This window comes from Mauremys reevesii, linkage group 4 (assembly GCF_016161935.1).
Source record: "Mauremys reevesii isolate NIE-2019 linkage group 4, ASM1616193v1, whole genome shotgun sequence".
Lineage (NCBI taxonomy): Eukaryota > Metazoa > Chordata > Testudines > Geoemydidae > Mauremys > Mauremys reevesii.
In genome coordinates, this window is record NC_052626.1 from 99,335,403 (window position 1) to 99,360,161 (window position 24,759).

At 42.5% G+C, this 24,759-nt stretch overlaps 2 protein-coding genes across 15 annotated transcripts in view; one reads left to right on the forward strand and one right to left on the reverse strand.

The window, feature by feature from the left end:
* DENND2B (DENN domain containing 2B) overlaps positions 1-24,759 on the forward strand; it is a 307,999-nt gene that overhangs the window by 120,199 nt on the left and 163,041 nt on the right. The gene's annotated exons all lie outside the window — the stretch shown is intronic.
* LOC120405279 (NADH dehydrogenase [ubiquinone] 1 alpha subcomplex subunit 2-like) lies at positions 10,685-11,105 on the reverse strand. Its single transcript, XM_039538778.1, has one exon. It carries the CDS (start codon positions 11,103-11,105, stop codon positions 10,800-10,802), a length of 306 nt encoding a protein of 101 aa, XP_039394712.1. The 3' UTR covers positions 10,685-10,799.

Sequence of the window (24,759 nt, forward strand, 5' to 3'; positions counted from 1 at the left end):
TGGCAAAGCGAAGGAGTTGCCTTGCCAGAGAGACTGTGGATCCTAGTCCCTTGACGATTTATGCTCATAATTCCAATTAATATTAAGGAACATTATCAGCATGAGTGCCCCTCAATCAAAAATTGATTAGCTCACCACAAAAGATATTTAAAGTGTAATAATCATTTCATTGATTAGTGAATTTGGTAACACAGGAGGTCCTGTATTTAGTACTAGAGGAACTGAAGGAACAACAAAAGCTGAAACAGGTCAAAATCGGTGTAGTTTTGAATATCCTTAACAAGACAAAACTAAAACACAATATTTTGTCTGTATAGCATGTGGCACAATGGGACTCTGACCTGGTTGAAGCTTCTATGTGCACTGGACTGCTTCCAGTAATAATAAGAAGTAAGTGCAAGCCCAGCTTCACAGAAAGGTTAACTGAGGTGGACTGAGTTTTGAGTGAACTTGTGCCAGTTTATGGTACTGACTCGGTAAGTCAGACCTGATATAAGACCAAACGGAGTAGCTTCAGTTCAGTTTTGCTTTCAATTTTTGGATTTGTTAATTTATCAGACCTAGAAAAAAGGTTTGAATAAAACTGAAACTGCAGTTTTGACATGCTAATAACCTCATAATATAATTATGTACCTTTTTATGGCTTGTATTTATAATACGACATGGACAATTTTATTATGAAAGCATTATGTGTACTATGGGTGCAGAGAGCAGTCTAGCAAATTCACTTGTTTACAGATTCCAAGGCCAAAAGGGACCACAGTGATCATCTAGTCTAACACCCAGTGTAACACAGGCCGTAGAACCTCCCCAAAATAATTCCTAGAGCGTATCACATAGAAAAACAGCCAATCTTGATTTAAAAATGGTCAGTGATGGAGTTCCAATGGTTAATTACTCTCATGATTAATTTTTTACACCTTATGTCCAAGTCTAGAATTTGGCTAGCTTAATCTTCCAGCCATTGGATCATGTTATACCTTTCTCTGCTAGCTTGAAGAGCCTATTATTAAATATTTGTTTCCCATATAGATATGTATACATCGCAATCAGATCACCCTTTAACCTTCTCTTTGTTCAGCTAAATATATTGAGCTCTTTGAGTCTATTACTCTAAGTCTAAGGCATGTTTTCTAATTGTTTAATTGTTCTTGTGGCTCTTTTCAGAACCCTTTCCAATTTATCAACATCCTTCTTGAATTGTGGGCTCCAGAACTGGACATGCTATTCCAGAAGGGGTCACACCAGTGTCAAACATAGAGCTAAAATAATTTCTGTAACTCCTTCTTGAGACTCCCATTTATGCATCCCAGGATCACATTAGCTCTTTTGGACTCAGTGTCATATTGGCAGCTCACATTCAGCTGATGACCATGACCCTTAAGTCTTTTTCAGTCACTGCTTCCCAGGATAGAATCCCCCATTGTGTAAGCATGGCCTATATTCTTTGTTTCTAGATGTATACATTTACATTTAGCTATATTAAAATCCATATTGTTTGCTTGCACCCAGTTTACCAAGTGATCCAGACGTCTCTGACCTGTCCTCTTCCCTATTTACCATGGCCCCAATTTTTGTGTCATCTGCAAACTCTATCAGTGATGATTTTCTGTTTTTTTTTTCCAGGTCATTGATAACAATGTTAAATAGTATTAGGCCAAGAACTGGTCCCTGCCAGACCCTGCCAGCTCGATGATGTTTACAATTACATTTTGAGACCTAGCTAATTTTAATCTATTTAATGTGCGCCTTGTTAATTTTATATCATTCTAGTTTTTTAATTAAAAAGTCAAGTCAAACGCCTTACAGAAGTCTTGCCATATTACATCAATATTATTACCTTTATCCCTTGTTGAAGGATGTTTTCTATATGAGGTTTATTGATACTTACTTTAGATGGGGTGTGTACACACACACCTGTGCATATATGCATAAACACTGCATGTCATTCATCTGTGTGTGCAAATTCCTCCCCCTCCTCCCACTGACACATTTCAGCCAATAGTACTGTAATATGCAATTGAATTGAAGAGAGAGATCGTTAAGGAGATGGAGGAAGAAAGAAGACTGTGAGGATGTGATATATTCTGTGATATCAACCCACCACTCTGCAGTGCGCCATGTTGTTCATAGAGCAGAGGGAGAGGAGAAGAGAATATTTGTGTACTGTTTTGAGAGTTTGGGATTTTATGGCTTAATACTGTATATCTGATAGCTTAGTGTCTGATTGTTGTTTGGGGCAGGGACAGCTTTTCTTATAAATGTTTGTACATTTCGTAGCCCTGGCAAATGGGGCCTCTTGGGTTCTACTATAACGCAAATCAATAAAAAATAAATATTTTGATATTTATTTCCCATCAGTGACTTCCATGTCAGTCTTGTTCAGTTTACAAATCAGAACAAGGCTGGGGTAGCCACCACCCACTCCAGTACAATCCAATTTAATAAAATCAGGGTCTGGTCTTTGTGTTTCATACACCAACCCCATCAAGGAGGTCTGGACTGTTGATGATGTGTGTAAAGCAGAATAGAATCCAGTTTTGCTCTATAGCTATGTGGTCTCTGTAGCACTGAGAGTAATAAAGTCTTGTTTTGTCAGCTAAAGTTTAGATGAGACTCATAAAACATATTAGCAGTAGATATATGCACTACTAAAGATGCGGTTTAAACAGAGCTGCTTTCTGACCATAACCATGCTTTAAGAGAGCCAATAAAGATTATTTGTAGGGAACCGAACCAAATTAGATCTCCTCAGCTTTAAACCTAAATCTGTAAGAATGCAAAGAGAAGCACTAATGATGCTTTCACTGGGAGGAATGTGTGAACCTAGCATTTGAAAGTCTGCTGGAGTGGGGATGTCCCATGAGATGGGGAAAGTCTGAGTCCAACTGTGTTGCGGGCTTGCTAAAGTTTGGAGCGGGAGTGCATACATGTTAGATAGTTTTTCACCCTAGTCTTGACTCGAAGAAGGTATTTCCATATGGCTGTTATACCAAATTTACTCCAGTGCTTATGGAATGTTCTTTACTTGGCAACAATCCACACTTTTTCCTTTTAAGGGAAAAGGGCCTGAAATTTTATCTGATCTGAGTGTTAATCCGACGTCCCTCAGGCTTACCTCATGGCCTTTCCTATGTTGCAAAAGCAGCAATGGATATGCTTTTTAAATGAGATCATTCCAAAATCAAATTCCTATTAAATTATATTTTACTCGTGGCTTCGAATTGGATTAAACTAGGAACACTACCTCTAAAACTTAGGGCTAGTGTATTGGAGACTGGCATTCCAAGTGCTGCAGAAAAAAAGATTCTAACGTGTGTGTGTGTGTGTGTGTGTGTGTATGTAAACACCTAAAAATGACGTTTGGGTTACATGTTCTAGAATTGTTAAATAGTAATGATATTCAGCATTACAACCAATCTGAAAACAATACAAGGGACCAGACGTTCTGCAGGGTTATTCCCTGATAGGTAGGAATATCTAAAACTATGTGGATCGGGATCCTCGTCCTATTGCCTGCCCAGGAAGCAGGAGGGTGTTAATTCCCCAGACACTACTCCAGTGCAGTGGACCTGTTCCTGTTCATCGGACTAGAAAGGAGGAAGCTCCCGTTTGCTGGTACTGGGGAATTTGGCTAAGATATTCAGGCTTAGCTCTGGGGAGAGGATTTGTCCCTTAATCTCTGAAAGTCGTAGCATACAATCATAAGCCCTTTGGAGCAGGAACGTGTCTCCTTAGACGTCTCTAATGTGCTGTGTGCACCAGTGGCACTATAGAAATCACGTATTAAGAATGGTAAGGGTGGAACAGATCTAGCAAATCATCTAGCCCATCTCCTAGTCAGTGCAGGACAAAAGTGTATTTTGAATTTTTTTGTATTGTTGTTTATCTGATGTTTGGAACCCAGTAGGTGTGATGATAAAATGAATGTGTCTCTCGCCAGTGTTTCAGCTCTCTTGCTCTGATGAGAACAGTGATTGTTACAGGAAGTTGCACTTTGGAAGAATCCCTCCACTGGCAGCAGTTGCAATTCATAGTGGTTAGGTTATAACAAACTGGCTTGGGTGTATGTGTGTCGCGTGGCCTTGTATTGCCTGGAATGTCAGAACTGCGCAAGTATTTGTGTCTGGCTCACCCTCTGGTGGCTGGAGGCTCGAAAAAGGATTTATAATCCTTTAGACTGTTGGTAGCTTGTGGAGATTTTCCTTTTGTTCAAGTGGCAAAGATCAGTGCTTTGGGAGCTGCAGGTCCTGAGTTCTGTTGGTCAGTTATAGGTAGGGTGACCATATGTCCCGTTTTTAAAGGGACACTCCCATTTTTTGAGACTTTTTCTTATATAGACACCTATTTCCTCGCCCCCCCCCGTCCCTTTTTTCACAGTTTCTATCTGGTAACTCTAGTTATAGGCAGTTTACCATATGACTGTCAGGGCTCTATGGATTGTTATAAAGTGATACTTGGCCATGCATGCCCTTTGAAATCTATCAGCTGGTGTGTGGTAAGGAGACAGGGAAGCTTATTAAAACCATAGTTATAATTCCAGGAGGTGTTATCAGTGACTATGGCACTATTTCGTTAGCAACAGACTCAGTGTCCCAATATGTTAGCTTGTTAAAATAACCCGTCTCCTGGGAGAAATAGGAAAATCAGCAATTTCTTCTCTAGTGAATCTTATTGGTATTTTTAAAACTACATTTGAAAAGGGCAACTCTTGAAATTCCTTATGTTTCTTCTATTGGCTTTTCAGTGTTGATTCACACTTTCCCTTTTTGTTCTAGTATAGATGAGTGAAATTCCAGCAAGGCTGACTTAGTGAAAACTGAATTAGTGTTGGTGTTTGAAGAGAAATGTAATTTGATCTTCTGTCTCCAGTGGTTGAATCAGGAGCAAAAATAATTGTTCCAAGAGCCTGGTAAAGTTGCCAGAAGAGAGTGGCACTTTTGCCAGATAGTTACCACAGAAGTGCTAGACATTGTGTGTGTGTGTGTGTGTGTGTGTGTGTGTGTGTGTGTGTGTGTGAGAGAGAGAGAGAGAGAGAGAGAGACTGATTGTAACAAAATGCTTTCTGTCTCATTGATGCTTGCTGAGATTGGTTGAATCCTGCTAGAGCTACTAAAATGCAAGGATTTGATGGGAGTAAATTACATAGAACTCAAGCGCTGCTGAGTCTCATTCTTACCCCTCCACTGTGCTAAATGAGTGGCATTAGTTGATCCTCCAGAATAAGCTGGGAGATGCCGGGGTAGAGCTAACCGAAAGGGGATAGAAGGGTCTGTCATACAGCAATAGAAGCCAGCTTGTTCCCTGTGGAATTCTTAGTGCACTGAAAGAGAAGATGTTGTCTGCCAACTACTAAGGCCAGCTGTACTGGTTAATGATTCCTTCTCTTAACTGAAATCATTGTGCAGTGTTATAGCTCTGCCCTGTGGGAGCTGCTGGTGCAATAAATCTTGATTTTTTCCATATTAGAAAACCATGTTCTTTGGGGATTTAAAAATGACATTTTTTTCTTTTGCTGTTGCTATAGCTCCTAAAATTCTTAACAAAGGGGCTACGAGGAGTTGGCTGCATTTAGTTGACATTATTATGACTCTTGCATCGTTGCCAACATTTACTTTTTTCTTTCCAGAGACAATTCTCCAAACAAATGGGAGCAATCTGGGAACTGCTAGACTCCTCTAGCCGTTGAAGGGCTGTGCATGCATTCTGGGGAACTTCAGTGTTTTTCAGTATGAATTAGGGTCTCAAAAGATTTGGAGTTTGGATGAGCAGCTGTCTGGAGTCTGCATACCTATCCACATTTATGGAGTCTCGCCCCCAACTTGCAACTCCAAAAACCCTCCTCATAAAGACTCTCCCTATCTAGAGGGTCTTGGGAGGGAGGCACCCTCTGCTGTGTTCAGGGGAGTATGGCAGGTCCATTCCTCTTAAGGGATCTTCAAGAGTATGACATAAAGGTTCTCCCCGAGGGGTATAAGGCTTTTTCTGTAGGATGTAAGCAACACAAAGCAACTCCTCTTTCTCCTGAGGAGAGATGGGCTTTCCTCTCTTCCATTGAGGGACAAATGGGGCTGCCCCCAAATGGAACCCATTTTTCTCTCCTTTCCTGGCGATTCTCCACTTTCCCCATTTCTCTTCCTACTGAAATTATTCACATCTCTTCTCTGTATTTCCCCCATTTGTGTCCCATCCCTTTGTTCCCCTTCCAGCCCAACTCCACTTCTACCATCAGTCTGTCTGCCTCCTTGATCCAGTCCTTCCATCTTTCTATCTCCCTGCCCTCCCCACCTCCTCCCAGTCCTTGCTCCAGTTGTCTGTTCCTCCTTCTCCCCAATTCTTCCTGCCATCTCTCTCTGACTCCCTCCTTCAGCATGGCAACGAGGGGAGCTGATTTGCCCGCTGCATTAGCCAATGCTGACAACCCGCTGCTATCCAGCCTCTCTTTTCTGTTTGTTCCACTGTCTGAAGACTGAAGTGGGGCTGAGCTGGGCAGGGAAGGGGAGCAGAGGCCGTCATGGGCCTCCTGGTCCTGATCCCTAACATCCCCTAATGGCAGAAAGTCAGTTTCAATTAAAAAAAAAGTTGTTTATTTTATAGAGCTCAGCCAGCTGCGCAGGATGTTAGCAGGGACCACAGGGTCGGCTGCACCAAAGCTACACAGCTGGTAGCTCCTGTGTGCTCTTGCCACTCGTCTGGATTGTTAACCAGTTTGGAATGTTGTCCTCTCACAAGAGCACCTCTGAGATGGGATCAGTTATTTACATTGTCGTCATTTTATTGTTTTTGTCAACTGTGGCAATATGCTTGTCACGGCATAAAACACGCAGTACAGACAGTCCCTTCCCAAGGAGTTTATCATCTAAACCGGTGGTTTTCAACCTGTGGCAGGGGTCCGCAGACTGTCTGAGATTTCCAAAGGGGTTCGCACCTCCGTGCGAAATTTTTTAGGGGTCTGCAAATGAAAAAAGGTTGAAAACCACTGGCCTAAGCAAGCTAGACATGTGGGTTAGGCCCAAGAGAGCTCTGAAGAGGGAATGGCTAGCATTTTTCTTGTTTTATTATTACTTATGGATTTATTCATTCACTGTTTGTATGAGGTCGACAAAGAAATCTATCCAGGTTCTCGTACAGCCCCCATCCTAACTGAGTGCCTCACATACGCTAATGGATTTTTCCTCACAATGCCTCACTGAGATGAGGGAGTATTATTATCTCCATTTTACAAAGGCACAGAAAAATTAAGACAAAGATTTTCAAAGATAGGTGGCTAAAGTTAGGCTCGACTACAACAGCAACTGCTGGGTACACAGCACTTTGAAAAACAGGCCACATGCCCAGAAGGGCTTGGGAGCATAATGTCTGGCACTACATTTTGAAAATCTAGACTTAAGTGACTTACCCAAGGTCAACACAGAAAGTATGTGGCAGAGCTAGACCTGAATCCAGATCTCCTGAGTCATGCGCCTTAACCGCTAAAGCATCCTTCCCCTCAGAGGGGGGAGTGATTCAAAGAGTGAGAAAGCATTGCATGCATAAGGGTGGTGCACAGGAAAGAATGCACAGAGGCAGTTGTGGGAGAGGTGGGCAAATGGGGTGTTGAGCTTGTCATCTGATTATGAATTATTTGTTGAGTGCAGACTGTGCTCAGGGTTGTATAAGACAAACAAGGGCCTACAAAGAGCATGACGGTGAACTAAGCTCTTAACAGTCTGAAATGTGGGAGTTGGTATTACTGGAGATAAAAAGTGATTTGTATCTTTTCTAGCTCTGTATATGTGAGGTGACATTGCCGAGGGATCTCAAGGCATCTGGCATTGGCTTACATGCCCCCTTTGTTGTCATAGACGTAGGCTAAAGGGCATCCCAGAACTTCACGGAAAACACTCTGGCTCTTGAGCCATTCTGACTAGCCAGGCGCGTTACGTAGGCTTTTTGTTTCCCCATCATTCCTGAGTGTCACTTTCCTCCTTCCTTGACTTTCCTCGTAACTGTACAGCTGGATGGTCCACACTTCCTCTGAAGCAGAGGGAGCAGAGTCCCCCTGTAGATTGGCCCACATAGGGCTGCTGCGTAGTGATATGGGCTTTGTGTTTATCCTCACGATTGAAAGCATTGACGGAAAGCTCTTGCCACTGGCTTGGGGTTGAGAGGATCTTGAGTTGCTGCTTCTAGGAAGTGTGAGTGTAGCTCCCACTGTTGGTACGCTTGTGCCCCAGGCACATGAGGCCGGATTTCTTTGAGTAGTGTGTTGGCCTGGGCTGTGTGTGTGCCCTGTGCCACTTCATGCTCCCATACGAGGGCATAAAGGGCTGAGCGGTTGCAACCCTCTCTCAGTTCCCATTTCCTGCCTGTGGCAGCAAGACAGTCTTGCCAAGTGTCTAATCTGCTGTTTTTCGCTGACCTTCAAACTCATCTTCTTCACTGGTTTTGTGAAGAAAACATGTCTTCACTCCCCTGATCTTCAATAATTTCTTAATTTGGAAGATCCTTAACACCCTCCCATCTATACACACAGGCAGAAAGAAGATGCCCCCCAGTACAGTGAGGGGGGGCATCTCACTGCACCAACCACCATGGTGGATTCTAAACCTGACCTGCAATGGATGTATTCCCTTGGAAAATGGGCACAGATGACACCATTCCTGTTTTGGGAGATACTCATCCCTGATATGTGTTTTTGGTGCATAAGTCGTCCTTCCACTTGAGGATTCCCAAGTTGAAGGATGTGCAGCTAAATCTGCACCCTAAAGAGAGGAGAGGAGAAGAGACATCACTCCTCCAAGAACAGGGTGTTCAAGACCTCCGCTAAGGGAGTGATGCTAGATAAGACAGCACTGGCAACAACAAAGACACCAGAGCCAGCCACTGTGCCATTTACAGGAATTCCTCATGGAATCATCAAGTTCCCCTGCAGAGAAATCATCAGTACTGAGATCAAGACATTACCCCATGCCACTGCTGTTCACTAAGCATTACTGTTCTTCGCCTTCTCCCAGCGTTGAACTAGGATGCCTCTCCTCTACCTTCTGAGAGTGACCCAAGAGCCATTACCAGAGAACCCCCTTGCAAGGCTCCACTACAAAAGAGACATGAGTGGCACTGGGCTGACCAGATACAACTGTGCCAGTACCCATATACCATGCACCCTAACCGTATTGCCTTACTGGGGACTGTCATCGCAGCTATTCTGCAGACACTCCTTCAGTAGGTCCAGTAAGAAAAGGAGATTGATATCTCTGGCTCTGGCTCTCCAGTGGGATCTCTGCCCAGACCACCACCACCACCACCAGAGTCCGATGTCAGCACCTAAGAGATGGGAGCTATGGAAGATTCAACCAGAAGAATCGTCCTTGTCACCTGCTGAGGTAGTCACACCAGCCCCTACCCGGGTGGCTGATTGCTTTACAGTGTTTCAGGATCTCCTACCTTGTCTCACAGAGACCCTTGGGGTTTGTCTGCACAAACCATTAGTTTGTGGCAAGCCGGGGTGTGAATCTACCCCATCTGTGTGGATCCAGATATTGCGCATTAACTGTTCGTTTGATTTGATCTAGTCCTTTTTGAACTGCTGATGCACAGCAGCAGGGTCCACGCAGATAGTGCATGGCAGGCTAGTGCAGGGTAGAGTCACACCCCAGCTTGCTGTGAACTAACTGTTCATATAGACAGGCCCAAGATATCAAAATGACAGTTATACAAGACAAATCCCATAAACTCTCTCACATTCTGAACACATCAGCCCCAACCGGAATTGCTTATCAGCCCCTGGAGTCCACGGGCTGGCAGGCTCCCTGACACAGTGCACGATCCTGTCAACCCCTGGAGCCCTGTCTCTAGCCAGGACTCCAGGGGCCGGCAGGCTCCTTGCTGTAGACCTGAGCAGCCCCAAGAGTCTCAGCTCCACCTGCTGACACTGAGCCAGAGGAGCCTCAGTTTCCAGAGTCCTGACTCCAGCTCGGGCTCTGGCAGGCTCCCTTCTATGGTGGCGGGCGGTGCAAGCCCCGGAAGGCTTCCTGAACAGTTTGGACCCTGAAACATTGGCTGTCTGGCAGGCATGTCTACACTCGAACTGGGGGTGTAATTTCCAGCTCGGATGGACATACATGCTTTAGCTTTGATTGAGATAGCGTGCCAAAAATAGAAGGGCAGCGACGGCATCATGGGCTGTGGGATGGGCCAGCTGCATGGGTAAGTGCATGGGGTCCTTGGCAGGATGGTACTCAGGCGGCTGGCCTGTCCCGTCCTGCTAACTGTGCCATCGCCGCGGTGCTGGAGCTGGAAATGACATTTCCAGCTAGAGTGCAGATGTTCCTGGGTTTTAGAGAGAGTTTTGGCAAATCGGTGAAATGTTTCACTAGAACAAAGCAACATTTTTGAACAAAACCATGCTTTGTCAGACCCTTCTGAACAGGTCTATAAGCAACATCCTCTCTGCTGCAGAAATATGCCAGGAGTAGGGGTCTGGCATGAGGCAATGTGGAGAAATGCACTGCCATTTGTAAAATGCTGTGTCTTGGACTTAGAGGCTAGGTCAGATGCCAGGTTCAGCAGAGCAGGACTCTAATCACTGTCTGAGAGATGCAGCTGACACTCATTCCCTGAGAGGAGGCTGTTTGCTAGTCACCTACCAGGGGATCCACACTGATTACATCATTTTGAAGAACCACAGTTTTTTGTTTTTTTTTTGTCAGACAGGCTTTTATATGCGATTAATAAGTTACAATTACAGATATACAGCTTCTCCAGTAAACCCATTCAGGCAAGGGCTTCAGCATATGCAGATTCAGTTCTCTTTGTCTTCATGTTTTGCTGTGAACAACGTTCTCCAGGGCCTTGGCCACTTGATCCACATTGAGATTATTCAGTGGCACACAACTCTCTCTGCCAAACTCGTATCGAGCCCAGAGCTTAGGCTGCACACCAGAGCACTCTCGAATCAGGATGGGGAAGTCCGGGTTTGCCTTCTTCAGAGTCACGTAGTGCTGTTCAATGAAGTCTCTGGTGCCCTGGCTGCTCGGCGAGCGCTGACACAGGTGGATCCGAAGCTCCCTGAGGCTCCGGCCCAGGCCGCTCCCGATACTCCGCACAGCCGCGGCCGCCGCCATCTTACTCTGGGGTAGGAAACCATTTCTTTTCTTTTGCTTGCAGGGTCCTTTATGTGGCAGCATGTTCACAGCCCATTGCTCCAGCTATAATGTGGAGTGATCTTTAATTGCTGAATTGAACCCTGGATGTTTTTGGAGAAGTTATTGTATCTGGGGACTAAATGTAATTCCCTCTCCTTGTTTGCCCAGTCCTGGGTCTTTCTTGAACAAAAATGTAATATGAATTGTACACAGAAAGCTTCATCTAGGCTTCATCTATCATGACACCATTTCTGTCAGATTTTCTGAAAGGAAATGAAAGTGACAAATTAACTCCTGGTGTAATACTCTGATGTTGATGGAGATACACCAGAAATGAGTTTGGCCCATAGCATTGAAAGTAAGTGGTGTTCATCTTCTTCCCTGTCTGAAAGCTCGGAAAAACTCCATTAAGCTGCTTAAATTTTAAATTCTTCAGGGCAGGCACCAACGTTTTGTTCTGTGTCTGTCTGTCCAGTGCATAGCACAGTGTGTGCAGGTCTGTGACAACAGCTCCTAGCTACTATCACAGTACAAATAACAAATATCGTATAGACTCGTTCATAAGCTGAATATTTTTGGTAAAAAAGTGACGCATCAAAGAGCGGGGGTCGGCTTATAAACAGGTCTAAAATGTGATGATTTTAAACTCTATGGAATCATTGAATTGAATGTCTAATACATTGTCGGTTTGTTTACCCATGGTGCCACTTCCGACACCTCCCATGGGAACGGCGAACCCCGGCTACAGGGAGCTGAGAGGCTCCATGCCTGCAGACGCTCCAAGTAAACAAAACGTCGCAACCCTCCAGCGGCTTACCCTGACGGGCCGGGAGCCAAAGTTTGCCAACCCCTGAAATATTGGGTCGGCTTATGAAAGGGTCATACAGTCTTTGCTATTTTTACCTAACCATCTTGGGGTGTTGGCTTATAAACGAACGGGCTAATGAACGAGTATATACGATAATAATAATTAAATCACAGATTAAATGTTGAAAGAAGCAAGCTTTCTAGAAGCTGAAGTAATTTACTGTATCTTTCCTTTGTTTTTGTTTCCCCCTTCTGTTCTTTCCCTTTTATCAGCCACTTTTTCTTCTGTGTCTGTCTGTCCAGTGCATAGCACAGTGTGTGCAGGTCTGTGACAACAGCTCCTAGCTACTATCACAGTACAAATAACAAATATCGATAGACTGTTCATAAGCTGAATATTTTTGGTAAAAAAGTGATGCATCAAAGAGCGGGGGTCGGCTTATAAACAGGTCTAAAATGTGATGATTTTAAACTCTATGGAATCATTGAATTGAATGTCTAATACATTGTCGGTTTGTTTACCCATGGTGCCACTTCCGACACCTCCCATGGGAACAGCGAACCCCGGCTACAGGGAGCTGAGAGGCTCCATGCCTGCAGACGCTCCAAGTAAAGAAAACGTCGCAACCCTCCAGCGGCTTACCTGACGGCCGAGGCCAAAGTTTGCCAACCCCTGAAATATTGGGTCGGCTTATGAAAGGGTCATACAGTCTTTGCTATTTTTACCTAACCATCTTGGGGTGTTGGCTTATAAACGAACGGGCTAATGAACGAGTATATACGATAATAATAATTAAATCACAGATTAAATGTTGAAAGAAGCAAGCTTTCTAGAAGCTGAAGTAATTTACTGTATTTTTCCTTTGTTTTTGTTTCCCCCTTCTGTTCTTTCCCTTTTATCAGCCACTTTTTCTTCTGTAAACCAGCATCTCATATTGTACGACATAGGGCCAAGCTACCTGGGCTATACATGGCTTAGACAACAGTTCTACTCCTTAGCATGGTATCCTAACCAAGTTTTCTGACTGCTCTGGCAATACGATCTGCGTTACAACACAACCGCTACAGAGAAATGGGTCCTGGCACATTTAGCTGTTGGAGTAATTTTCTATACGGTTTCACCCATTTGAAATCCTTGTTTGTTCTATTTCTAAAAACTTCCTTCCCCTCTTTCTTCAACACATACAGGTACATAGTGAATTGGGGGCCAAGCAGGCACACACAGTTGCAGTGCCACTCAAATTTGGCCCAGCCACCCCTTCATCATGTCAGTTCTGGTCGGGGATTAAAGAGGGGCCCGGGGCCTCTGGTTCACCCCATTGCACCCCTGCACTTACATGGCTCCTACATTTACTCACAAATTCAGAAAAGTAGTTTATAAACTCTGAGGTGCTTCAATTGCCTTTTCTAAGCTATGCAGCAGGTTCTGCATTCAGATTGGGGGGAGGGGGATTGTATGGAGGGGGGTTCAGTTACAAATGCAGTGAGAGTTTTCAGAAGGTTCATTCGGGGAAATGCCAAGAGCCTCAGCTTAGCTTTATTCCCTTTGTGTCTGCAGCATGTGCTCCTCAGCAGCCACAGAAGCAGCAGCATGTGATGAAGAATGAAGTGTGCTTTGAATTGTAAAGTGCATGTTTTTAAGAGTTGCTGAAACCCCATGGAAAACCTTGAAAAAACAGTCTGTTTTGAAACAAGTCGTTTTATGCACCATTTTTGTCCATTTCTCCCCTTTGTTCTTTATCACAAAGGAAATTTGCATGAAAAAAGGTTATCTGCTTCATAAAAGCTCATCTGCTGCTATTGCTCATTCCTACTGAAGTCATAATCCTCCATTTGTGACAACACAAACAATTAGCTATTATGCAGATTATTTTGATGTCACAAACAGAGGATTATGACTTCAATGGGGAATAAGCAACCAGAGCAGATGAGCTTTTAGAAAGCGAAGTGTGTGTTTTCATGCAAATGTCCTGGGGGGGGTGGGCGGGGGAAGAAAGGACAAAGGAAGAAAAATAGAATATGTGGTATATTAGTGACATCATTTATAAATAGACAGTGGTTCAAAGTTTTCATTCAAGCACCAGGTCCTCTTTGAAGCGACAGGTTTTCACTTGTAAGTGTTGCAAAGCCCAGACAGATAGATGCATGTTTCTAACTACTTAGTGCCAACTTTGTTCTTTTCTCATGTGATGAGTTCTAATTGAGGGTTTTCTGCAATTTTTGTATGAGAGATATTGAGCTTGGACTCAGTTAAAGATCATAAAGTAGATCATGAAGCACACTGAGAGGGATTATAAGATTGTGAATTTACACTCAAATATGGCAGAGGGAAACAAGTACTTCTTACCTATGAAGGATTTGATCAGATGGTCCAGATCTGGGGATGCCCACATGTAGCTCTCATTGAACTCATCTGAAAAGTTCATGGCAAAATTTATATTGCTCTTTTAATGCATCAAAAGTGGCATATTTCATTGTGTAAGAGAGAGAATGGTTAAATGGGCCTTTTTCATCATTTTTTTTCTTTTGCTTCCATTTTTTCAAAAAGAAGTACAAATAGTTGTTATACTTGCAGAATCCAAAATGTAATTTATATATATTAGTGACATAAAATACATTTAGAGTGCAAGTCTACAGTAACGTAGTTCTGCCTTAAAATGGAAGTATAAAGGCCCTCTTGAGGTTTCAGTGCCTTGTTGAATGTAGTATGCGCTCAATTTAGCACAGGGACAATTTTTTTGGATCAGATTGTCTCTGATCCAGCATCCTCTCTTCATTAGACCAGCAACTCAGCAGTTCATTCTTCTGAGTAACTGAGTTCAGAATCTAGACCATGGGATCTAAGTGCTTTTCTAGACAAGGGAAAAGGTGCTTTTTAGTTGAGTTAGCTAACATTATTTGAAACACCACTTACCTCCTACACCTAGGGTAAACAGTGTTTTTAAAAAAATTAGCAAATGTTTTAAAACTCTGTTGTAGATAAGGAAACTTTTACAGGTGTTGCCTGGTTGAGATGAGCCCTAAGCTCACATCCAGACTTCAACTGATTAACTAATATAGTTCAGCATGCCTTGTCTACACTAAAGTTTCAGAAAATGTTAGACTTTGCTAGTTAACATGATCTAAGAAACCAGCCTTTTATCCTAGTCCAGACATGCTCTACTGTAGATGCACTTTAAGACCTTGTGTAAATGAGGATTTAAAGGTGTGATGAGAACATGCATTAGCTAATGCACTCTAACATATTTGTTGGACAAGACAGATTGTCTTCAATAAGTGCAAACCTAGTCAAGCTAGTCATGTCTAGAACATGTTAGCATGTGTTATATATGCAAAAAACATACCTTTTTATCCTAGCCTATTGTCTTTTACAGTTGCATTAGCTGGTGACGTTGAAACTTAGGCTCCCTTAAAGATTTCAATAAGATCAGCAAACATGATGATAAACAGCATCAATGCTAGATGTTAAGGGGTGTTTCAAATCAAGTTAGCTAATGTGATTTTATGTATCTTTTCCCCTCAGCCTAGGAAGGGACTCTGACTGAACAATGACCAGGCACGTTTTCTTAATGTTTCCTTCCCTACCATTGTGGGAGCAGTCACTTCTAATATTCCCCTGGAACAGTTAGGTGCACAGTTTCAGATAGATCAGTAATGTGCAGTGAAGGTTATGGAGTGTGTAAAAGTTTATCTTCAGTGTAATGTATTTGCAGTACTGGACATGTTCATTTGCGAGTTAAATAATTAGCACAAATGTATTAGTAAGTCTTTGCCACAGTGAAGTTGCTTCTCTGCTTGTTTGACAATAGCTATACCTTATCAAAAAGGGAAATAACTCATAAACTAATGGTCAAATTAAGGAATAAGTGGTTTATCACAGTTTGCTTTAAACAAGGCACAAATCAGAACATAGTTTTATCATTCCAGATTTATACAAATGTAAGTATGCAGGGTTTAGTTCAAATCCACCTTACTTATAGACCTGATTTAAATATCCAAGGCCAAGAATTAAAAAAACAACCAACCCTACTAATGCTATACTCTAATAAATGAATAAATAAATAAATCCAGAAATAGTGAAAAGCATAAAAGCCAAGCAGTATACTTAGCTAAATTCAGAACTCTGTCAAATACATATCACAATATGTTCCCCATAATTGCAACAACAAAAAAATCCATCTTAACAATATTGAAAATGTCCAGTAGATGACATGCAAATATGGGACAGCAGTGCTAATCTTGTTTAGTTTTTATGAGGTTTTCTTTGTGTTTTATAGCTCTGATTGTCTTAGCAACGTTGGAGTTATGAGAATGATACAGTGCTTTAACATGACACTTTTAGCACAAATTTTGGACTGTAATACACTCTGAGTAGAATTTGTCTGTTCTATCTGCTGGAGGATTTATGGCATCAGGTGATAGGAGGCAGCATGACAGAAAGTAAAAAGTCAAAAGAAGATGAAGGAAATTTCTCATCATTAAGGATTTCTGGCATATGTCTACTGCTGATCAGGTCAAGATTTGACAAATGCAGATATTTAAGGAGTAGATTAGTGTACAAGCAAACCTGGTTTGGGCTTCACGACATCTCTACACTCTCAACATCAGCAGACGAGATCTGCAATATGGCCTTAGATGGGTGACAATGCCTCTCAGCCCATAAATAGAGGAAATGCTATTAGATAACTTTATTTTGAGTAAAATTTGTCCGAAATGTGTAAGTGATTTAGTAGCCTATGTCCCATTGAATAGGATTCAAGTTTGTAAGTCACTTAGGTTCCTAACTCCTTTATTATGTTTCTGGGGGGAGGGGTGCTTAATATTGAGTAAGGCCTCGACTCCACCAAAGCACTTGATCATGTATTGAATGTAAGCATGTGAGTAATTCCATTGTGTAAAGTTCAGCACATGCTTAAGTACTTTGCTGGATCAGGGCCTAAGTGTGGCAGTGAGTAGTTCATAATCAAAGGGCTTATGGAAGCCAATGGGGATTTTGTCTGAGTGAGGACTGCAAGATTCAGCCTGTACCAATGTGAATATTTAACTATCCCAAATTCATTAAAAGGGGACGGGTTAGTATCCTGTGTGCAGTGGCCACTTTTCACAGTAACATGGCAGTCAGACACTAGGGCTCAGAGATTCAGTTGCTACAGCCGGGACTGAATTTTCAAATGAGCTCATCTCCCTTGTAGGCCCCTAAATGAAGTTCCCAAGTGGGTTCTGAGCTCTTGTGAAAATCTGGCTTCAGCTGTGTATGCTGAGCCTTTCTGAACGGTCTGGCTTAGAGGTCTCTCCTGGGCACTCTGCGAGGAACTGAACTGAACTCTGTTCCAATGTGGAGTGGTTGTTTTTTATTTTCCCTGCTGTAAACATGTCAGTTTAAAAGTCACTCGTAGAGAGGAAGTTCCCTCCTTCTCCAGCTCAGAGTTGTCCAGTTCAGAGCTGTGCAGTCGTAGAGGATTGTCAGGAAATAGTTGAGAAAAGGAATGCAGCCTCCCTCCTGGCCGTTCATCATAGCTATGTAGCTCAGTCTGCTTGGAGCTCCTTTAATGGCTTCCCATAAAGAGCCAAGTGCTCTCAACGTTATTTTCTTCACTAAACGGTGACATATTTCTGGATAGTGACTAATGTTATTCCAAGAAAAGGGCATTGGTGGAGAAACAAGGCTGTGCGAGTGGGTTACGCTAGCACGTTCTGTGCATTGTCACAGTAGGTCCTCCTGGTGAAAGCAAGGCCTCCGCAGTGCTCTATGCCTGCTAAGTGCTGGTTGCTATAGAAGATGGCATAGCTAAGATCCATCCCTTTTCCCATCCACTTTGGAAAAGCCAGTGGCTGCAGTGGTGCTAGCTTTCCCAAGCCTTGTGCTTAGAGGAGTGCAAGGATCACATTGTACCCAGACTCTGCATTGAGACACAGGGGAGGAGGTGCTACTTGTGCCCCCTTTTCCTCATCTTTGAGCACCTTTGTGCAGGGATGAGTATGATGCATGAGAACATGGGTGAGCATTTGTTGCATTAAACCAAATATTCCCCGGCAGGCAAATTGCCATATTCTTTAGTACTATAGAACCTACACTACAGATATAAAATTATGCCTAACTATAATCAAGAGGAAAATCTACATTGAGGTGCTCTGCAAATAATCCATTTTGGGCCCTGCGTGCAGGTCTCTGACTTCCCTCATAGAGGGAAGTCAGAACAATCCTGAGGATGTGCTTGCTACAGTAGCAAGAGCTGTAGAGCAACCAATCAGTTACACGATGGTTGGCACCCACAGACTGGTGTGAGCTCCCAACTTGATGATTGGCCCTTCAGAAATTCTGGCACCTCTCTACTGTGAAGGCCCAGGGAGTCCACTGTAACCCTGTGGCCATGGTTTGGCCCATGTTGCATTTATGGATTTGTTGGAATCTAAGGGTCTTAACCTGTAAACCCTTTAAGTGTTGCCCAATCTTGCCATTTTCCTGAGAATCTCATGATATTTGGTGTTTTTCTGACATCCCTGTCTCCTGGAGTAATATGATCACATGAGAATATCAGCTTTCATTTAAAAAAACCCCAAAAGTTTCTATCCCTAATGGTTAGAGAGGAGAGCTTGAAAGCATGACCCTCAAAGACTCCAACACTAGGAGGCAACTAAAAAAGAGCCACACATTTATTATTCTTAAAATCCCATGATATTTAAGCCTCTCAGAATTGTGGTGGGTTTTTTTGTTTGTTTTGTTTTGTTTTTGTGTGTGTGAGACCTTACCCATGATTTTTGAATGTGTGGAATTGGTGACACTGTTTTGTTTGCTTGAGTGGTCCCACTGGGACTATTCACATTCTTAAGGGCTTGTAGGGTAGAGCCCTAAATTTATACCCTGAACACTGCTTCTGTATGGGATGGTCATGGTAAGCATTTTTCTAGAGTGGCACATGTGACCAGAGAGCAAAGCTGAGTATTCTGATACTCCTCTCTCTCTCTCCGCACCTTGACATTAACCATCTTGAACGTCTAGCTACTTCTTTACTAAAACTTGGCTTTAGTGGGAAGACGCATACAGAAGGCTGCTATGATGAAAAATTATCCAAAGCTAGGCGTGGTGTCCTCTCTTTGTTTTCTACTGTAGCTAATAAAGTCCCATGGATAGGGAAGCTAGTCTGAAAAGTCAAGATGAGTCTCTCTTCTTCTGGTCTTTTCCTCTCTCCTTCTGGCTTCACAGCTTTGTGTTGAGCTGCAATAAGAAAACAAACATGTCTCTTTTTAAATCATGACACAAACTTTGACATGTGCTTCTCTTCACAAGTTTTTAGTGAGCAAACAAAAGTTATTTTTCGCTAGCCATGATTTTGGATGTTTGTTTGGATTTTAGCACTTCTTCTGACATCACACAAGAAAAGCCACACAGGGAGCTGCTTTCATGTCGGAATCCTCAAGATGGGATCAACCTAGAAGCTGCAGCTAAAACAGAGAATACCTGGGGGACAATGTCCTATAAAAATGGCCTTTATGGTATCTGTGATGGGTTTGGGCTCTTAGGGGTGTCACCTGATGTGCTGGGGTTTAACTGAGCCTCCCCTGCTCAATCAGCCTGGGTTCCCTCTTACTGCTTTGCTGGATTAGGCTCTCCGGCCTCTTGCAGCACATACACAGGTAGGGCCACCCCCCGCTGCAGACGCAGAGTGAAATGAGCTCTGTGTGAGAGGGCTCCCCCAGCGCACACGTGCCCACTCTCTTTAAGGGGTACAAATCCAAAGGTTTGATGAAATTCTCCTTCTCCCTCAGTGTGGGAGGAGATTTGCACAACTTCTTGCCTCCCAAGGTAGAAATTACATAAACTGCATTATATTATAATCAAGAAATAAGTTTACTAACTACAAAAAGGTGAATTTTAAGTAAATATAAGAGATAATGGACAGAACAAAGCAGATTACTGAGCAAATAAAGTATACGAGCTAAGCTCAATATACTTAAGCAACAGGTTACAAAATGTAATTTTTTACCATAAATGTTATTTTAGGCAGGTTGCAAAGTTTCTGTGGTTCAGAGTTCCAGTTATATTCTTTTTCAGACTGGACCCCTGTCTCAGTCTGGACTTGGTCTGGAGAAGAGGAGACACATTTGCCTTCCTCCCCACCCTTAAATAGGATTTACATAAGGCGGGAATCCTTTGTTTCCCAAACTTGACCCCCCTTCCCTTCCAGTGGAAAGTTACAAGAAGTCCCAGGTAATGCTTAGTATCTGGTGACAAGACCACCTGACCTAGTAGTGTCACAGTTACGTCCTCGGACACCTCCCAGGAGGGAGAGAGATTAATATCGTCATGGTTTTGTTGTTCCTTCCTGATGGCTCATCAAATCTGATGGCCTGTCGTCTGGTGGGTGTCTTCCCAGTACACACCCAGTTGTAATTGTTACATAGTCCATATTTCTAACTAGAAACCATATTTCTATCTAACCTTAGATACAGAAATGATACGAGCATACAAATTGGATAATCACATTTAGTAAATCATAACCTTTCCAGTGATACCTTACAAGACCTATCTTGCATAAAGTATGTATCCATTATGTCATATTCATATCATAAGCATATTTTTATAAAGAATATGGAGTGAAACGTCACCGTATCTCTACAGATGCACACTAGAGACAAACAAATTTTAAACAGTCACTGGCTTACAAGGGTGGATTTTCCTTTTTTAACCAAATAGGGCATTGGGGCTGTTGTGAGAGAACATACTAATATGTTTTACTGGAATGGAACAGGCAAACTGCCACCAAGCCAAGCTGTGTCACCAAAGAGAGTTGAGCAGTGCAGCTGTTCTTGAAATGTAGGCAAGATATCCTTAAACAAAGCATTTAGAAAAAATGTTCTTGCTTTAGAACTAACCCCTAGATGCCTAGACACCAGGAACAGCTCCTTCTAACTGAATAAATAATCGGTCAACAATCTCACCATATTATTATTATTTATTATTTATTTATTTATTATTTATATTAATTGTTTGTTTCCAGGGATTTAGTCATAATACAGTGTAGGGACCATTTTTCAAAGCATGCACCAGGATTAGTAGCTTGCAATGCTTTCCCTTCTCTATAAAGGCTTGTTTCCCATTAAGTCTCTAGCTCTCAAAAATGGCTTCTGATATTCCTTTAGGAGGGGGACTGTTCCTTCAGATCTGCAGCAATAAAATATCCTCATATTGTTTTGATCACCACAACTTGCAAGATGAAAATAATTTGCCTGGACTGGGGCTTTAGAAACACATGCAAGCCTTGGGTCTCAAGCAATTAGCTATTCCCTGGTACATCGGTCACCCGTGTATTTAATACGTAGCAGTGTTCATATCCAGGCAGCTCCGAACTCTTCATGAACGTTAATTAATCTTTGCAACAATTAAGACAGGACACACATTACCCATGATAAAGTGAGGTACAGAATTTGAAGGGCCTTGCTCAACATTACACAGCAAGACTGTTGCAATAAAACTTGCCTACGTTCTGAACTTCTATGCGTGGTGAGTAGCCCCATTGCCGTCAAAGATAAAGTCTTTGGAGAATTAGGGCCCAACTCAGTCAGTGACGAAGCCACATTAGAACCCAGAAGTCCAGACTCACCACCCCCTATCCTAAAGCACTAGACAATACTTCTTATTCCACTCCATCACCTTTCTACATTCCCCCAAAATTCCTCATACCTGATGCATTTGAGCAGGGCTAAGTGGGTCCTTTGCACCAGGGACTACATTGCAGGCTAGAACCCAGTAATTGTCAGAGCAAGAGGGTTAGGATCTTGGTGGTGATAAAAAGTTCTGGGTTTTTTGAGTTCAGAGCTTTTTGGTAAATAATGGAATCTGAACTCTTCATAAGCTGACAGATAAACAATGCTAATGTTTCTGACTTTCAGAGAGCTGGCTTTGAAGGATTGCAACATACTTTAAGGACTTTTAATTGGAATTGTATAATTACTGGAAAATATGCTGTAGAAATGAGGGACGTTTTAAAAAAATCAGAGTATAATGAATCCTGTTTAAGTCTAAGTAGGAAAAAGTACCATATGGTTGGGGGAGGGATTTTGAGTAGGCTATAAAATGAAAACATATAAGTCTGCTAAGCTGTGGGAGTTTCAAATGAAGGGCCACCTTCTGCTCTTAGTTACGCCAGTAAGTTGAAGTTAGAAAAATTCAAGATGCAATTTTTTTTCATTAACTTCCAAGTTGTGTGGTGAATGCATCATCTGGAGTCTTTATGTTGAGATTGGATGCCTTTTGAGAACTAGTGCAAGTATGACACCTTGATTTGGGAATCGTGCCCCAATCTTGAAATGTAGACATACCATAAGAGAGAGCCTCTAAGTCAGCCACAAGTGACTGGGCTTGAGAGCATTCATTTTACACAATAGGAAAGAATAGGTTCCTGCAGTGCAGGAACTGCTGAGTAAATTCTATGGCCTGTTTTATGCAGGTCAGAACTGGTGACTGTAGTGACCACCCCACCCCCCCTCGCTCCTCGGCCTTAAAACCTCTGTTCTCAGCTGGTGTAAATTGACATGGCTCCATTAACTTTAGCCAAGCTACATGTATTTACACCAGCTGAGGACCTGGCCCTATGAATCAGTGTAACTGCAGTTGCTGGTATAAATGAGAGCAGAAGTTAGCTGGGAAAGGACTTGCGTTCAAGTTAACGGAAAATGGTGATTCCAAATCCATAGGACACATCAGGAGATTGAGGCCTTAATGTCATTAAGGGGAGCCTAGTTTTTACCTCATCCAGCTATCACATAGACCATCTAGTCCTGCCATGAGTGCAGGGGACTGAACTAAACATTATCTAGACCATTCCCGACCGGTGTTTGTCTAACCTGCTCTTAAAAATCTCCAATGACAGAGATTCAATAACCTCCCTAGGCAATTTATTCTCGTACTTAACCACCCTGACCATTTTTCCTCATGTCCTACCTAAACCAAGATCTAAAACCAATACCCAGGAGGCCCTTATCCAAAACCTCCTCTTTGCTGATGACGCAGCAGTGACAATCCTTATGGACAGTTTTTCCAAAGCCTGTAAAGACTTTGGGCTTCACATAAGTTGAAAAAAGATGAAGATAATGTGCCAAGGAGCTGAGAAAGCACCCTCCATCAAGATCAACAACTATGAACTTGAAGTGGTGAACAAGTCCCTGGGTTCCACTATCACAGTCAATCTTTCACGTGAAACAGAACTCAACATCCACATTGGAAAAGATGCCACGATGTCTAGATTGAGCAAGAGGGTCTGGCAAAACAACAAACAAAGCTCTGAATAAAGCTGTGCAAACTATTCACAAGGAAATGTAAAACTGCTGGAAATCTTGCGTTGTATTTTGAACTCAAGATTTTGCCCCCAAATTTGCCATGTTTTATGAATTTTTCAAAAACTGCTTCCTTTTCTACTGAAAAAAAGCCAGTTCTAAACAACAGTTAGTCAGTTCAGAGAGCTCATGGTAGCTTTGAAATACAGGGTTTAAGTTATCACGTATTTGATGTGAAAACAAGGATATCAAGTTTCATAGTGCTGCAAAGATGCTCCAAACAGAAAATACTTTTTTTTGTTGGGGGCGTGTGTGTATCGTTCCTAAGTTTTACGCTACTCTGCAGCACCTCTAAAACAGATTTGCGTCCTAGGTTTCTTGAATCAATTAAGTCCATCTTGGTTTCTAACAGAAAAGTAAGTCTTCTAAAATGGATATAGCACATGTGTATTAAAAGTCATCGTTTGACATTATGCTGTAGTTATTTCATTTATTTTCAGCACCTTGTATTAGTGATTCAGACAGTCTTCCCAGTAAAAGCACTGGTGAGTGGAAAGTACTATGAAGCTATTGGTTCGTTGTGGAATTTGCAATCCTAGAAAGCCTGGCTAGCTTCAGAGGGTTGTGTTTTTTGTCCCCCCCTCACCCCCCAAAGAAGTCCTCTCCCAATTGTAGCAGGCGGTTCATTGCAGCTCTGCTATCTGGCATGTATAATAACAATAATATTGAGACGTTAGTGGAATTTGGGGAGCTTTGCTGCAGAAAAAGATATCAGTGACTGGAAAAAACTTTCATCTGATCTGGGAAAGCTAATACATGCAAGACAATCATAAAACTCTTGGAATCTGTAGTTTGTATAAGTGATTCTACAGTTTGAGCTGCGTTCCACATGAATTTTCTGTGACCTTATTTGCAGTGGAATAAAACAGTTTAGAGAATGTCCTCTTTGCAGTGATGAGTCTGTTTGTACAAGGCTTTATGTGTTGTCAATACCCAGCTCATTTGTCAGCATCACATTATAGTTTGCTTTTCAAGCAGCCTTGATTTATTATGGGTTTAGCTAAACAGCACGTCTTGCAATACTTTTTATTTTCGCATTAACTATGCTATTAATGGGTTCCGTGGTCAGCAATTCTGGTCAGGGCTTAAGCAGCCCCTGGGTGGCAACTCAGCAACACAAGCTCCAAGCTACTGAGAACTCAAAAGCTATTGCGAGCTAGTGTCTGGGAGTGCCCAGCATCCTAAATAAAGGACCCACTTAGTGTTCACTGTACCTGAGTTTTGTCTTGTTTACCTCATGGGGTATTTAAGGTGTGGTATTTAAAGGTAGGGTTATTCCCCATTTGACATAGCATTTCTATAACAGCTAAGGAATGCCCCTAAAGCAGCTGTAAGCAGAGCACTGCCCTATACCAGTGAAGTGGGACTAATGCAGGCAATTCACAGAGCCAGGGGTCTAGTCTGAAGAGGTATGTGATGGAGGAGTGCACCAGTCACACATCTGGGATTAGAATCTGGCTCATAGATTTTGTAGCTATATTCTGCTCTTGAT

Bases quoted from the DNA above. Each gene is read 5' to 3' on its own strand.
- LOC120405279 (XM_039538778.1), bottom strand. From the start codon at position 11,105: ATGGCGGCGGCCGCGGCTGTGCGGAGTATCGGGAGCGGCCTGGGCCGG.